This window comes from Stegostoma tigrinum, chromosome 1 (genome assembly GCF_030684315.1).
Source record: "Stegostoma tigrinum isolate sSteTig4 chromosome 1, sSteTig4.hap1, whole genome shotgun sequence".
NCBI lineage: Eukaryota > Metazoa > Chordata > Chondrichthyes > Orectolobiformes > Stegostomatidae > Stegostoma > Stegostoma tigrinum.
The window spans coordinates 36,303,032-36,319,060 of record NC_081354.1 but is presented as its reverse complement, the minus strand read 5'-3'; the positions used below and the strand labels follow the sequence as shown (position 1 = coordinate 36,319,060).

Here is a 16,029-nt window from a genome sequence, read left to right as displayed (position 1 = left end):
CTCCTTTCTCTCTTGAATCATGTTGAGGTATAAATTCTGAATGTCCTCCTGCTACTTGTCTATGTGGGTATTCTTGTTACATGAGCTTACATGGTAAATACAAGCAAACTCTGCTCTTTGACTGAAAGATACCAATGTTAAGCTTGAATATAATTGCAAATTCATACTTCACAGTGGTGAACTGATGCTGATCAAGAGCTTGGAATCCTGCTGAATTTAGTTTGCTTCTCTTCCCTCCCCCGCCTCCAAAGTCAGCACATTTGCTTTGCAATATCTTTGCTTAACTGAATTCATATTTACGCATATCCGAAAGGCTATATTACTGGCAGGTGAATTTATTTACTCTCAAAACCTTAAGCCCAGCTAATACATTAAGAAAAACTTGGCATATTCGATAATTTACTTCTTGACAAGTGGCTTATCTCTTATTATTATAGAACTTTGTCACATTAAAAACCAAGTTAAGAAGGGAGTCACAATCCTTTAATGGGGTTGCTTTGTATCCTTAACACAGTAATACAATGATGCTATTTCTCACTTGTTGTAGGAACTTGTCTGAACCTTTTACTGTCTTGTTATTGAATCATCCATAGTGATGGTGCAGGACTTGATACATGCATAGGAAAAACTGTTATCACCTATGGCAGAGTCATGAAATGTGTATGGAATAACCTCAAACTGACTGTTATAATTAAACCCTATTTTCTTAGCACCTTGCGTAGCTATGAAATGTGGATGTTGTGCAGCTGTCAAGAAAAGAAGCTCAACAAATTACGTTTAGGATTAGGGTTAGCCCCAATTCTGTTGCTGAACAGTCTTTGTTGTCTGTGGTGCATTATGGGTATGTCCTACAAAATGAAACCACTAGTGTGGCAGTCTCTTCAAAGTCACAATTTCTAGGTTTGTTCGCTGTTTTCATGCAGGAATGGCTTCATTGGTTTGGGAATGTCCTCAAGATGGAAGATAGCAGCATGCACTTTTTAATAGCACTTTCTGTAACTAGGTGACCAACATGGCACTCACATCTGTGCTTCAAGGTTGATTGCAAGTGTGACATGAATATCCAAGTCATTGATTGTTGCACCTTGGGGGTCATGAGTGACTTTTTTTTTCCATTTACTCGTGGCTTTGCTGGCTTGTCTAGTATTTATTTCTCATCGTCAGTTGTCCTTGAGAAAGTGGTGGTTAGCTGTAGGCTGACTTGTACCCATGTAACACTTAGATATTGACACTAAAAATAACAAACCATGGCAAAATTTGATAGCTTCACATGTTTTTGGCAGACCTTGCAATGCATGACATCTTCAACCAGTAATAAAGGTGCTTCACATGAGGATGTCCCATCTGAAATAGATTCTTTTTTTTTTCTGTTAAGTATCCATCATCTTCCATAAATGGAGAGATGCCAATATTGGCTTGAGAGACAATGAAAATTGCTACAGAATTTGTATTTACATTTTGATTACATTTGATTGTGTGATACGGGAACCAGTCTATGCTGATGTTTACGCTCCAAGTGAACCTGTTTCCCAGCTTTTGTCTCAACCTATCAGCGTAGCCTGCTACTTCTTTCTCTCTAAAACACTTATCCAACTTCTCCTTAGAAACACCTATGATGTTTACCTCAACTACTCTGGGTGATAGCATGTTTCACAATCTAACCATACTTTTGGGAAAGAAGATTCTACTAATTTCCTTGCTGGATTTATTTCTGGTCGTCTTTTTACACCCAATTTTCAGAGCTTTACCCAGAGCAAACAGTTTTTTAAATTTACCTATCAAATCTCTTGGTAACTCCTATATCATTTTGTTCTTGGAGAAGGGAGTCTCAAGTTATTACATTTTTCCAGAAGAAGGGATATTAAAATTATACATTTCTTCTTTGCTCCTTTTCCAGTGCTTCTGTGCCCATTTGGATATCAACACCTGATCTACGTACACTTTTAATGTAGATTAACCAGTGTTCTACACAAGTTTGACATAACATCTGTCTTTCAAATATACTTATCTTGAAATTAGCCAGAGAGCTCAGTGTAGACTTGTAACGACCTTGTTAATCTGTGTTGCCACTTTTATAATTTATTGAAAGGTATCTCAAGATTACTTTGTAAGACACCTTTGTTGTCTGTATCCTGTGTAGAGTTTCATTCTCTAAGTGTTTATCTGTTTATCAAGTTTATTAACTTCTTGTATTTTGTACTGCCTACCTAACGGCTAACTATAATCTGCAGTTTAGAGTCATTGCAGCTTTTTAAATTGTACTTTGAATAACCAACTTAAACTATTCATCATGCAAGTGCCAGTAGTAGACAGTTTATTTTAAACCACTTGTACACTTTCAGCGTGAAGTGGAAGAACAGGGGTGTGGGACCAATTGGATAACTCAAGGGTCAGGTGCAGCAGCCCAAATAGTGTTAGGTGTACAAATTTTTTGATTTCAGGTGTTATATTGTTCTTTTGTTTACCTGTCTGGTATTACAAGACATGGGTATTATACAGTTTTAATGATTTAACATTTTTGTGTAGGTGTCGTACCTGAAGAAAGTGATGAAAATGCTGAAGACAGTCCAGGCAGTGAAAGCACAAAATTACAAGACTTACCACCATGCTGGGGACTCGATATTGTTTGTGGTAAAGGAACGGATTTCAACTATGGACCATGGGCAGATAGACAGAGGTATGCATTATTACATTAAGTTATAAACCGCTGGTGAGAAATTATTTTTGGACATTCATTACCCCAGCATCAAACTGTGCCTTTTTAATTGACATGTAATTTTAATGTACACACCAAATAAAGCTTTCCTCTGTGTTACAACATGGAGACAATTAACAAAATCAGATCAGCCTTTCTACCTCTGCATATGTTACACAGTGAATTTAAATCTTTAAACACCTCAAAATTTACCTCGTGGTTCCCAGCCAGACTTTTAACTAACCAATCCCAGTCTCTACGAATAATCAATTCCAGATACTGTTTTTTTAGCTTTAGCACGAGACTTAGCAATCTATTAATAATAAGGTAACTTCAGCAGAGCAGAAACTTAAAAAATAAAATAATCTGATTGGTTTATGCTATAAACCCAAAACCTCATCTTTTCAACCCCATTCATTGAAAAGACAGACCAACAAACATGGTTAAAGAATAAATAAAAGAAAATAAGAAAACTGTCCAGATTATTTATTTGGTTTTCACAATGAGTGGGTTCCACAGGTACAGAAATTGGTCACGTGGTTGCCTTTCTGAAGATGTTGTTCGGGGTCATCTTTACAGTTTGATTAGATAATGGCAGTAATACTTATTTTTCTATTCTCTGAGCTTTTAAGAGCTGCTCATGGGAGGTTAGCCAGGAAGCTTCCACATCTTCATGCTGTAACACCAACGGCTGGATTCTCTTTTCTACAAAAGAACACCGTTCAAAACTCTAGCCCTCACTGACAGGTTGATTTGTCTCCTCCACGAGGCCTCATTTACCATTCAAAATTTGCTTGAGCACGAGGTCTTTTCGAAACTGGCTGGAACCAAGTCCCAAGTACTGACTCCATTAATAGGCAACTTCTGCTATCTGTTTCAACAAAATGCTCTTCCTTGTGTAATGGGGAACAGCAAATAACTTCCTGGCCTGGCCTCAAGAATAAACAAAAGTGTAGGTTGATCTGATTTCCTTTTTACACAAGAGGTTGCCGACAGTCCAAAAGTCACCCCTTAGCTTACAGTTTCCAATTCACATCTCCAAACCAAAATTGATAAAAGAATGAAATCAAATAAATGAAATATCAGCAAGAGTTCTAATATCTGACGAATATTATGCTTAGGCTTAAAGAGTACTTTCAAGTGATTCAATCCGTAAAGTAAACTATGAAACAGTGCAGTTTTTTTTTGTTTTTCCATCATTTATCACTTCCTCCTTTTTGTGGAAAGGAATAGCCCATTGTTATATACATGGGTATTAATGGTGCTGCATACTTAACCTGCCAAGAAGTTTGTTTGAGTGGAGCTGTGAAAAGCAATGAATTAAGTGTGTTGAGCTGGTCTGGTTGAGATAGAAACATTTTGATGCTTCTTTGTTCATGATTGGGCGCTACTGTCATTGGGAGGATTAGGAAATTTGAGCTGGTGGAAAGTATAGTTTTTGCACAGTATAATTATCCTTTTTGCTGTGTAGCTATATTTATATTGTTTTGAGTTATCTGGAGAATATAATCAATACTGCACTGTAAAAAGTTTTATTTATAATATTTTAAGCTAATCATTTAAGGTGACATTTTAAAAAGTTTCTGTTTTGATTGAAAATGTCATTTCCCTTAAAATTAATGCAGCTCCGGATACATATCACTTGTGAGATATCCCATTGGTACATCAACTTCTATGAACCTAAATTTAAAAATTTAACAGTTTGAATTGATCAATGGGATTGACTCATTTACGAAATGCACGAGTTGTGGGTTATCAGTTTGTAACATGCAGTTATTCCATTTATTTACGTCAGTGCAATACTGAAAGAACATCTGTCAGAGCTACTGTCTCTTCAACAACATGTTAAAGGGAGATATATTATCAGGTACTTGAAAAAAAACCAGACCACTTCTCAAAGACGATCACAGACCTTTTTATAGTTTCAGAGATAATGGGAACTGCAGATGCTGGAGATTCCAAGATAATAAAATGTGAGGCTGGACGAACACAGCAGGCCAAGCAGCATCTCCTGAGATGCTGCTTGGCCTGCTGTGTTCGTCCAGCCTCACATTTTATTACCTTTTTATAGTTTGCTGGTTTTATCCCTCAATCTGAACCATCAGAACAGATTACTTGAAGATTGATCTTCCTGGCATTGATAACAATTTGCTGAAATAAGCTATCATGTTTGCCAACACAGCAGTCATGCTTCAAAGAAACTTGTTGAACATTTTAGGATGTCCTGGGAACATGGACAATGTCTCTCAAATGTCAGTTTGTTCATCTTTCCTGTTTGCTATATTGCCACAGTGTAAGAACACTGTTGCGCAAAGACTTATTGACTGCTCGTGTGTCTTGTTTTTGATTGATTGTGAATTTCTGGACATATGGATTTATGTACACAAGTTTTGAAATTTTGACATCAAAATAGAATAAAATATTTCATAGAAAAAGTAGAAAAACTGAATGTTTTAAATTCAATTTTTCATTTCATTTCTTGATTTAGTTTAGTTGAGGACCATAATCTTCACCAAAGAGGCCTTTCTGTTTATTTAACCTGAATTTAAAACTCATGGAACAAAAGCATTTGACAAGTAATATACAATGTTTATAATGCTCACATAGGGAGTTTAAAATATTGCATTAATTGATTTACTGATATTTTGGAATGTTATATAGTATGATGCTAGTGTTTCATAGCATTAGATTCAGATGCTCTTAGCTAGTAAATTACTGTGTTGGATGGGTTTGTGAGATGATTCATGACGTAGGGTGCCACAACAGCATTTTTTTTGTGCCTATTGTTCTGCTTTCTTTGGTTGTGCTATAGTGACAGAGATGGATGCTTTGCTTCAAGGGCTGATTAATTCAGGCTTATCAATGTGCCAGACAAATAGTGCACGTAAAATTCATTTGAAAATGTCACATGGTGAGATTACAAAGTTCTTTCATTGATGTACTCTTTTAAGGATGTCCTTTGTGGAATAAATGAAAGAATCTAGCTCAAATGCTTTAGTATCTAGCAGGTATGACTTTGGACTTATAGTGAAATGCAGCAGTCAGTGTTTGAAATGTCTGTGTTATTCCTCTTGAACTGTGTATGAAGCCAGGAGTAGATTTTGTCCTTTCAAGTCTGGATTGTAGCTGGGCAATATTTTGAGCTGGTTTGCTGGTGATTGTAGTAGGGACAGCTTTAGATGTTAACTTAAAGTATTTGTACAGGAGCTTAAGTGCAGTTGTTTTGGACCAATGTGTTAAGTAACCTTAAGAACAATTTTGCAGCATGAGGATACAAAACAGAGCTTGGCAGAAAATTTGGCTTGTGAATAATTTCATGAACTTAATGTGGGCTTTTATTTGCAAGTTTACAATTAGTGCTAAAGGAGGAAATTAGCAAGCAATGAATTTTTCATGTGCATAACTGCCTCTTTTTCACATTTAGAAGCATGTTGGCAAATTTTCAGCTGAAGAGTACAGGAAAGTTGATAGCGGAGGACCATGAGATTAATCATACAAAATATTGCAGAGAGGACATGAAGAATAACCACAGACCAATGAACTGTGGTCATAATCGCCTAAGTTAAGATTTGGAGTTTTGACCACGGATATCTTGACATTGTGAACAGGTTGAATTTCGACTTATGATGTTTATGAAGGAGTTTATGGAAGAATAAGGATAAGAGAGATGTGTTGAAGATGAGTTTGATGAAGAAGTTAGGATATTTTTGAATGGTAAAAGGTAAGGTCTGGTCTGGATGTGATCTTTCACAAAATCTTGTTTCTGTGCATTTGAAGTAAAAGGTACATGTTTGGGCATCCCATTGTAGAAAGATATGAAAGATGCTTCAGAATATGTTCCCTGGAAGTTGCTTATGAGAGGACACTTTTTGAAGTAGCAGCTATTGTCATTAAGCAGAGAAGGTTAAGTGTCTTTAGAAGGCTTTCAAAATCATAAAGGGTTATGAAATAAATTGTGATGAATTGTTTCAAATGGTGAAGCAGTAATTTGCAAGTACAGATTTAACGCGACAAAAAGAATTAAGTGAGAGATTGAAGGCCCGAACTGGAAACAGCATTTCACATGTGGTCCATGAATGTTACGTACTAATGTGACAATGTGAGGTTGTTTTGCCCTCCTTTTTTAGAAAGAGAGGTTTTATGGCAGAAATGCAGAGCAGTTTAACAGGGCCACTAGAGTAAACAGCTTGTGAGGTTTTGTGGTTTTTTAAAAAAATGTTGGAACAATAGACCATTCAGGCTGAATGGGTGTGGTCAAACGCTGACAGAACCAGGATCTGTAGTTTAGTTTTCAGCAGTTGCTGTTGGGCTTTGAAGAGATGGAAGCTTTTTTTGTTCCTTTCCCAGTTACAGACAAAAGCTAGGCGTTCTCCGTCTGTTACGGGAGTTGCATGGGTGACAGTCTATTTTCTGAATTTGCTTTATGCCAAGGGTATATCAATGGACTATTGCTGTATTGGGATAGTTAGTAATAGTTACTGTATCTATTATTCTGTTTTTCTAATAGAGTTGTTAGTCCAATTCCTTTCTTCCTTTTGTTGTATTTTAACTATAGTGGATGAATAAGATGAGTTTTTTGCTTAAAACCTGATAGTTTAACCAGTTGAATTGTATCTGGAATGCAACACCTTACATCTACCTTTTAAAATAAGAAAAATGTAGGGTCTAGACGATCTTTTGAATATTTTAAGGGGTGTTGGTCAGGCACATAACACTAGTTTAACATAAGTACATCTCAATTTTCTCTTTTCATAAATTACAAAGAGAGCTTATTGTTTGAAATGACAATGCTTGTCTGGTAATGTTTCTTTTCATTTTGTCTCTTCTTTCCATTTAACATTTTTCTGTTGGAATTTTTATCCTTTCCTCTTTGCAGCCGTTTCTCTTGCAATCTTTCATGTAGTTTATCCCTTGCTGTTCAGTGGTTTTGCTGTTCTGTGTGTAGTTCCCATCTCTATTTTTGTTTGTCTCTTTTTTGATCTCTTTTTGGTATTAATATGATAAGGATTATAATGTGCTGAGACTTAGATTTATTGTCATGTGTACTCAAGTACAGGAATTGGAATATTCTGTGGTTTGTTGCTCTTGGAAGTCCTTGGAAAGTACAAGCTAAAGTGTGAAATTGGTATCCTACCCAGTCTTTCTGTCTTAATATTTCTTAAGAGTCAAATATTTCATGGTTTGTTATCTGTTTTCAACTTTTGTGGTATTCCAATCTTTGGCCTTCATCATATTATTTGACTGGATAATTCATTTACCGAGAATCAGGCAAGTCCAAATGGAAAAACTCATTTTGTGCTAAATTAATTAAACTCTGCTGCGGCGACATCAAATAACCTGCAGTTGGAGCTCATTTCTTTGCTTAAACAAAGTTCATTCCTCAAACAAGCACAAAGAATACTGGAGATACTCTGCAGGTGTCATGGAATTTCTGGAGAGAGAAACTGAGTTAATCTTACAAGCCCAGTATGACTTCTTCAGTTGTCCAGTCCCCTCACTGTCTTGTCCTGACAAATTATCTGGCTTATTTCTTCTTGATTTCCAACCGTTATCACCTCAGATCCGTGTGTATGTGTATTAAATTTAGATAGGAGGAGAACTTGGCTCAGTGATGAAATGCCAGTTATCTGCTAAAATGGATTATTTTGGAATAGAGACAATTGCTAGCCACTCCATGTATCATAGCATGGCAATACAAGTTGAGCTCTCTCACATCAAAGACTAAAAATATACTAGGGGCCTGCACAATATCCAAGCTTGGGCTGATGAATGGCAAGTAGCATTTGCATCATGCGAGGTAATGGTCATCTCCAACTCGAGTGAGTCCAACTACCAAGCCTAACCGAAAGGCTAGCAACCTTGTTGTGAGAACTCATTTCCTAACTCCCCAAGGTTTGTCACGGTCAACAAGGCACAATTCAGGAGTGTAATGAAATATTCCCCACTTACTTGGATTAGTGCAGTTCATCAACACTTGAAGCTTGGCATTGTCCAGGCAAAGCAGCCTGTGTGTTTGTTACTTTATTTACAAGCATTCTCTCCCTTCACTGACCCACAGTAGCAGCAGGTGCACTATCCAAAAGCTGCGCTAAGAAATTGATTCCGTCTCCTTAGCCAGCACCTGTCAGATGTCAACCACTGCCATCTTAAGGACTAAGGCACCTAATGCATGGGAGCACCATGACATGCAGGTTCTTCTCCAAAACACACTCAATCCTGACTCAGAAATATGTTGTTGTTCCTTCTCTGCTGCTGGGTCAAAATCCTGAATCTCCTTCACTATGATGTAGATGTGCATACACCAGAAAGGACTGCAGAGGTTCAAAGTGGCAGCTCATAACCACCTCAAGGGCAATTAGGCATGGGAGATAAATGCTATCCCATCGAGGTAAGGCCACATCCCCTGAAGGAATAAAATTTAAAAAGTGCTGGTGGATTTGTCTTGGGTTTTTTTGTGCACAGGAATTATCTGCAAAATTTCCCAGATTTTTGGGTAACTGCCAGTACTGAAACAGTATGGTTAGGAATGCAGCTAGTTCTGGAGCAAAGGTCTTCCAGGGGATTGTCAGCTATTTCTTGATTTCACATGGAGTGAATCAAATTGTTTGAAGACTGGAATCTGTTATGCTGGGAACCTAACTAGGAAACCAGTTTGTTCATCCACTTGACACTGAGATCAGCTGCCCATTCATTGTTTAATTGTCACCATTCGTGACTAGATGTGATAGAACTGCAGAACTTTGATCTGACCTGTTGGTTGTGGAATTGATTAGCCCTGTCTGTCGTATACTGCTTGCATTATTTGATCTGCAAGTGTGTTATAGCTTCGCTAAGTTTTTAAGTATGCCAGGTATTGCTGCTGACATGTTCTCCTACTCTCTTCACTGTGCTATAGGGTGTTTTAAAGTATCTTGTGTTCTCCAAGGTTACATTTGAGCCATAAAACAAAAACCTAAATCTTACTTTGATCCAAGCTTTGTTTTTCTGTCTGCCAAAGCTTTTAACAACTAACCACAATTAAAGTTCATTCCTCAAACAAGCACAAAGAATACTGCAGATACTCAGCAGCTGTCATGGAATCTCTGGAGAGAGAAACTGAGTTAATGTTACAAGTCCAGTGTGATGACTTCAGTTGTCCAGTCCTCTTACTGTACTGTCCTAATTTTGTCCTTTATGTTTGTGGTGATCATTTTATGTGTGCTTTTCAGATTTATCCACAGGATTAGTGCATTTTGCTAGTTTCTTTCCTTTTTGGTAAGTCACCAATGTTTATTTTGATCTCTTGGCATCAAAACATTAAATAAATCGTATTCTTTACATTACTTTTCCATTCCTTTTTTTATGCCTTTTTTGTTTTTCGCATTGATTGTTTGAGCTATGTGATCTTGTGACATTTTTTCCTTTTTGGCTGATCTGTTTTACAGATCTCTTATCAACAGGTCCTATGGTTACATGGTTTGATTGCCATACATAAATTTCATGAAGTTCCATAGGAAATGGGTAATTGAACTGAGTTGTGGTCTCTGCTGTATTCATACTCCATGTGAGCCAACCTGTAATTTTTAAAAATAAGGTTTTAGTATAACCGTTCTTCTTTTATTTGTCTGTCTTTCCTGTCCTTTTTAAAGGCATTTGTGCTGTTTACTTCAAATGCACGATGTGGATAGTACCATAGCCAAGCTGGTCTGGGAGCAATTATAAAACTACTTAACCTATAATGTGAAAAGCTATCCAGAAAAAGCAGGACAAATACAATACAGACAGTTAATATTTAACCAGTTTACTCTTAAATTTTCAGTAAACAAATGGAAGGTGTTGTTGACAGGTATATCCACCGTCACTGCTCAGTTTAAATTCTGCAAGGACCGTTGTGCTTCAGACCTCTTTTCAGTCTTGGTCTACGCATGGACCAAAGACCTGAATTTCAGAGGTGAGGTGATTGATTGTTTTGAATACTGCCTCAATATCAAGATCAATGTGACAGAAGTCTTGTGAAAGTTTGGTAACATAGCAAGTTCAGAACAACGTGGTGTGGCTGATCATTTCAGTTCCAGGATATACAACCATAATACATAAGAGCAGAAGTAAACTATTCAGCCCGTTGAGTCAGATGTGCTTTCCGGTGAGATTATGACTGATCTGGCAATTCTCAACACCACTTTTTACTGCCTTTTCCTCATAACTCTTGATTTCTTGCTGATTAAAAATTTGCCTGTTTCAGTGTTAAATACTTAATGATTCAGCGTCAACAGCCCTGAGTGGTAAAGAAATCTATAGATTCACAGACCTGTGAGAGAAGAAATTCTTCCTTATCTGTGTCTTAATATATGTGATCCTTTGTACTGAGTTTATGCCCACTGGTTTTAGACTCTCTCTCAAGGGGAAACAACCATTTAACATTTATGATGTAAATCCCTCCAAAATCTTGTATGTTTCAATAATGTCACCCCTCACTTTTCTATATTCCAATGAGTACAGGTCCAATCTACTCAATGTCTCCTCATAAGACAGAACCTCAATACCTGGTATCAGCCTGGTGATCCTTCTCTGGATCACCTCATTTGGGTTATTGAGCAGTTCTTCAGCGTATATTCCTCACCAAAACAATCCTTGACTGCCTCTACTAACCTATCATAAGGTTAGCAGTGGAATGTTCACCAGTGATTGCTTAGTGATCAGTTTCATTTTCAATTCCCTGTTATTTGAGAGCACAAAGGCCTGTCAAAATTCAAGGATGGGCAGTTAAGTGACAAGTAACAATACTATCCTTGCCCCGTAACCCTTGATTTCCTCTACTGCTCAAGAGTTTATTGTGCTCAACCTTTAATATACATAAGGACTGTGACCTCTCGGGTCTGAATTCCAAAGACACCAAACCCTCTGAGAAGAAATTCCTCCTTAACTCAGTCTTAAATTAACATCCCCTTGATTCTGAGACTATGCAGTCTGATCATAGACTCTCCCATGAAGGGAAGTGTCCTCTCAGTAATTACATTGTCAAGCTTTTTATGAATCCCCTATGTTTCAATGAGATCACCTCTCATTCTTCTAAATTCTACTGATTCCAATCTGTTTAAGCTTAGCTCCTAACACAGTCCCACCTTGCCAGAGATTATCCCAGTGAACCTTCTATCAACTGTCTTCTGTGAAGTAATATTTTGTTAACTAAGAGACCAAAACTGTTCACAGTACTCTGCATGTCACCTCCCAGCATCTTGTACAGTTGCAGTAAGACTTCCCTACTCTTGTACTCCAGACCATTTGAAATAAGACCTTGCATGCCATTAGCAATCCTGATTACCTGTTGTGCCTGTGTGCTTTTTTTCATGCACAAATACACCCAACTCCCTTCATGTTGTAGCTTTCTGCAGCTTTTCTCAAATAATGTGTTCTTTTGTGTTCCTGTCCAAAAGGAAAAACTTAGCATTTTCCGGTATTATGTCTCATTTCTCAACTTGCTCATTTAATAAATCAATATCTCTCGAAACTATATTTATTCCTCTCAGGTATGCTTTTCCATCTACTTTTGTGCTATCTGAAAATTTTGACTACAGTACATTTGCTTCCTTCCTTGCAAGGCATTACATGTATTGTAAACTATTGCGGCCCCAAAGCTGATCCCCATGCTACCCCATTGGTTACAGATCCCTAACCTGAAAATAATTCCCTTATCCCTATTCCTGCCCATCAGTCAATTCTCTATCCATGCCACTATACCACGCCCAAAACCATTGGCAGTTATCTTACGACTTTACATTTTGTGAGGTACCTTGTTGAATTCATTCTGGAAGTCCAAATACAGTGCATCATCTGGATCACCTCTATTCAGTCTGGTTGAAACTTGATTGAAATCTCTAAATTGGTCAAACACAGTATTCTTTTTGTGAAGTTGTGCTGACGCTGCTTGATTATATGATTTTCCAAATATGCTACTGTTACTTCCTTAATATTTAATTCCAACTTCCTACTAACAATTGATGTTAGGCTAAATGATGTTTAGTTTCCTGCTTTTTGCCTCTCATCCCTTGTCGATAGGAGTATCGCTGACAGTTTTCTGATTCCTGCAGTATGTATCCATAATCCAAGGATTCTTCAAAAATTTTCATAAATGCATCCAATATCTCTTTAGCTACATCTTTTAGGATCATAGAATACAAGCCATTATGCCAGGGGACTTATTTCCCTTTGGGGCTATTAGTTTGTCTAACACTAATTATCTAGTGTTGGGGATGGTACTTAATTCTTTAGAATCAGTGGGGTGTTCTAGGTAGAATTGGTGACAACGACCCATTCTTCTTGATTGAGAAGACTGGTACAGTTTCTGGATAAGAGGTAGAAAATTGAGAAGATGTGAAAGTCACTATTTGAACGAACAGTTAATAGCGGCAAAAATGTTTATAACATTTAAAAAAAACTTGGATATGGATTTGAGGTGCCATAATCTGTCAAGCAACAGACTAAAAGATGAGAAGTGGGGCTAGACTGGATGGTTATTTGTAAGCTAGTGCAGGCACAATCACCTGAATGGCTTCATTCTGTGATGTAAATTTCTACATTTCCGCTGTGAAGAAAGGAAGGTTAGTTTTAAATTTTTGAAATATTCCTCCTATCAAACTGAACAGAGATGATGCTGACAGATGATGAAGATATTTACATGTGACTGTACAGATTTTTGGTATTATTATTGAGATTTATTTCTTGATTAAACTTTTAAAATATAAAAACATGAGCATTAGGCTAACCTGGAGCAGTGTTTTTAGTGCAGTAAGATTGTGCTGTTTTCTGGGTCTGTAAATTGTTAAGATGCAAAGATGGCCTTTATGAGAGTGATGTGGTCTTCTTGTTGGATGTGGGAGATTAGGGAGAGTTTCCATGTCTGCAGGAGTTGTTTGGTTGCAAATCCTATTGGATCACATGGATTGGTTGTAGCAGCAATTAAAGGCAATGAGGAATTTACAGGAGCTAGAGGATGTGATGGATGGCAGTTATAGGAAGGGAGATAAACCGAAGATCGAATCAGGTAGATCGGTGACCTCTAGGAAAGGTAAGAGAAGGAGGCAGGTGATGCAGGAGTGTCCTGTGGCTATCCCCATCTCAAACAATAATGCTGTTTTGGAAAATGTGGGAGTTAATGGACTCAGGGCAATGTAGCATGAACAGCCAGGCTTCTGGTACCGAAACTAGCTCTAATGTAATGAGCGGTGTGTCATGTTCCAAGCAATTGATTGTGACAGGGAACTGTCTAGTCAGGGCACGGACAGCCGATTTTGCAGCCGACAATGAGACATCAGAACGGTGTGTTGCGTCCCTGGAGCCAGGGTTAAAGATCCCTTGGAGAATGTGCAGAATATCCTCATAGGGGAGGGGAGCCAGAAGGAGGTTGTTGTACACATTAATACTAATGATCAAGAATGAGATACTGAGGAGAGAATATAGGAAGTTAGGCAAGAATTTAAAAAATACCTCCAGAGCAGTAATATTTGGATTACTCCCAATGCCACAAGCTAGTGAGGGTAGGAATAGGAGGATAGATGAGAGGAGCTGGTGCAGGGGAGAAGGATTCACATTTTTGGATCATTGGAGTGTCTTCTGGGGGAGAAGTAACCTGCATAAGCAGGACGGATTGCACCTGAATGGGAAAAGGGCGAATATACCGGCGGGGAGATTTACTGGAGCTGCTCGGGAGGATTTAAACTAGAAATAGGTGGAGCAGGGATTGGGACCCAGGGAGATAGTGAGGAAAGAGATCAGTCTGAGACTGGTACAGTTGGGAAAAGGAATAAGTCAAACAGACAGGGCAGGCAGGAGCAAAGTAGAGAAGGAGGTAGAATTGATGAATTGAACGGCATTTATTTCCATGCAAGAGGTAAGGCAGATGAACTCGGAGCGTGATTGTGAACATGGGATTGGGATATCAAAGCTATTACAGAAGCATAGCTCAGGAATGGACAGGGCTGTCAGCTAGATGTTCCTGAGTATAGATGGTCCAGGAACGATCGAAAGGGGGACAAGAGAGCAGGGGCAGTGACATTTTTGATTAAAGATAACATTACTGCTGTATTTAGGGAAGATATTCCTGTGAATATGTTCTGGGAAATTATTTGGGTGAAACTGAAAAATAAGAAAGGAATGATCACCTTATTGGGATTGTACTATAGACCCCACAGTTGTCAGCAGGAAATTGAGAAACCAGTTTGTAAGGAGCCTCAGTTATCTGTAAGAACAAGAGAATGGTTATGGTAGGGGATTTTAACTTGGCAAACTTAGAAACTTTTCTTATATAGTATGAGGATACACCTACTAGAGAAGATGCAAAACTTGACCTACTCTTGGAAAATAAGACCAGACAAGTGACTGAGGTGTCAGTGGTGAAGCACTTTGGGGCCAGTGACTAGAATACACCTTTTCCCACCCACCTTCCTGCAAAAAATGCCATCCCCTATTCCCAATTCCTTTGCCTCCGCCGCATCTGCTCCCAGGATGAGGCATTCCACTCCCAAACATCTCAGATGTCTTTGTTTCTCAAGGACTACAAATGCCACTCTCTCCGTGCCCACCCCCCCACCCCCCCCCCCCACCACCACCACCACCACCGCCCAACTTCAGTGGTCAAGGACACCCTCGACCATGCCTCCAGAATTTCCTGCAACTCATCCCTCACACATCCCCTCCCTGCAATAACAACCAAAATAGAATCCCCCTCATCCTCATGTACCACCCCACCAACCTCTGGATCCAATGCATCAACCTCCGACACTTCTGCCATCTGCAATCTGACACCACCACCAAAGACATTTTTCCCTCCTCACCCTTATTTGCTTTCTGGAGGGACCACTCTCTCTGTGACTCTCTTGTCTGCTCCACACTCCCCTCCAGTCCCCCACACCTGGCACTTTTCCCTGCAACTGCTGGAAGTGCTACATCTGCTCCTGCACCTCTCCCCTCATCCCCATCACAGGCCCCAAGAAGACCTTCCACGTCAAGCAGATGTTCACCTGCACTTCTGCTAATGTGGTATACTGCATCCACCATTCCCGTTGTGGCCTCTTCCACATCGGGGAAACCAAGCAGAGGCTTGGGGATCGCTTTGTGGAACACCTACGCTCGGTTTGCAACAAACGACTGCACCTTCCAGTCGCAAACTATTTGAACTCCTCCTCCCATTCCTTAGATGACATGTCCATCCTGGGCCTCCTGCAGTGCCACAATGATGCCATCCAAAAGATGGTCCACCTGGACCATCTCTGATACCTTTCTCTCATCTCCACCTATCTCAACTTCATTTTCTGCCCCTTGGCCCAGGAACTCCCTACTTAATCCCTGACACCACCCTC

At 38.8% G+C, this 16,029-nt stretch overlaps 1 protein-coding gene across 4 annotated transcripts in view; it reads left to right on the top strand.

The window, feature by feature from the left end:
• kiaa1109 (KIAA1109 ortholog) overlaps positions 1-16,029 on the top strand; it is a 438,508-nt gene that overhangs the window by 82,924 nt on the left and 339,555 nt on the right. For all 4 annotated transcript variants that reach the window (XM_048546322.2, XM_048546500.2, XM_048546414.2 and 1 more), the window contains exon 11: positions 2,527-2,677. In XM_048546322.2, the coding sequence (XP_048402279.2) occupies positions 2,527-2,677 (151 nt within the window). The remainder of the gene's footprint in view (positions 1-2,526; positions 2,678-16,029) is intronic.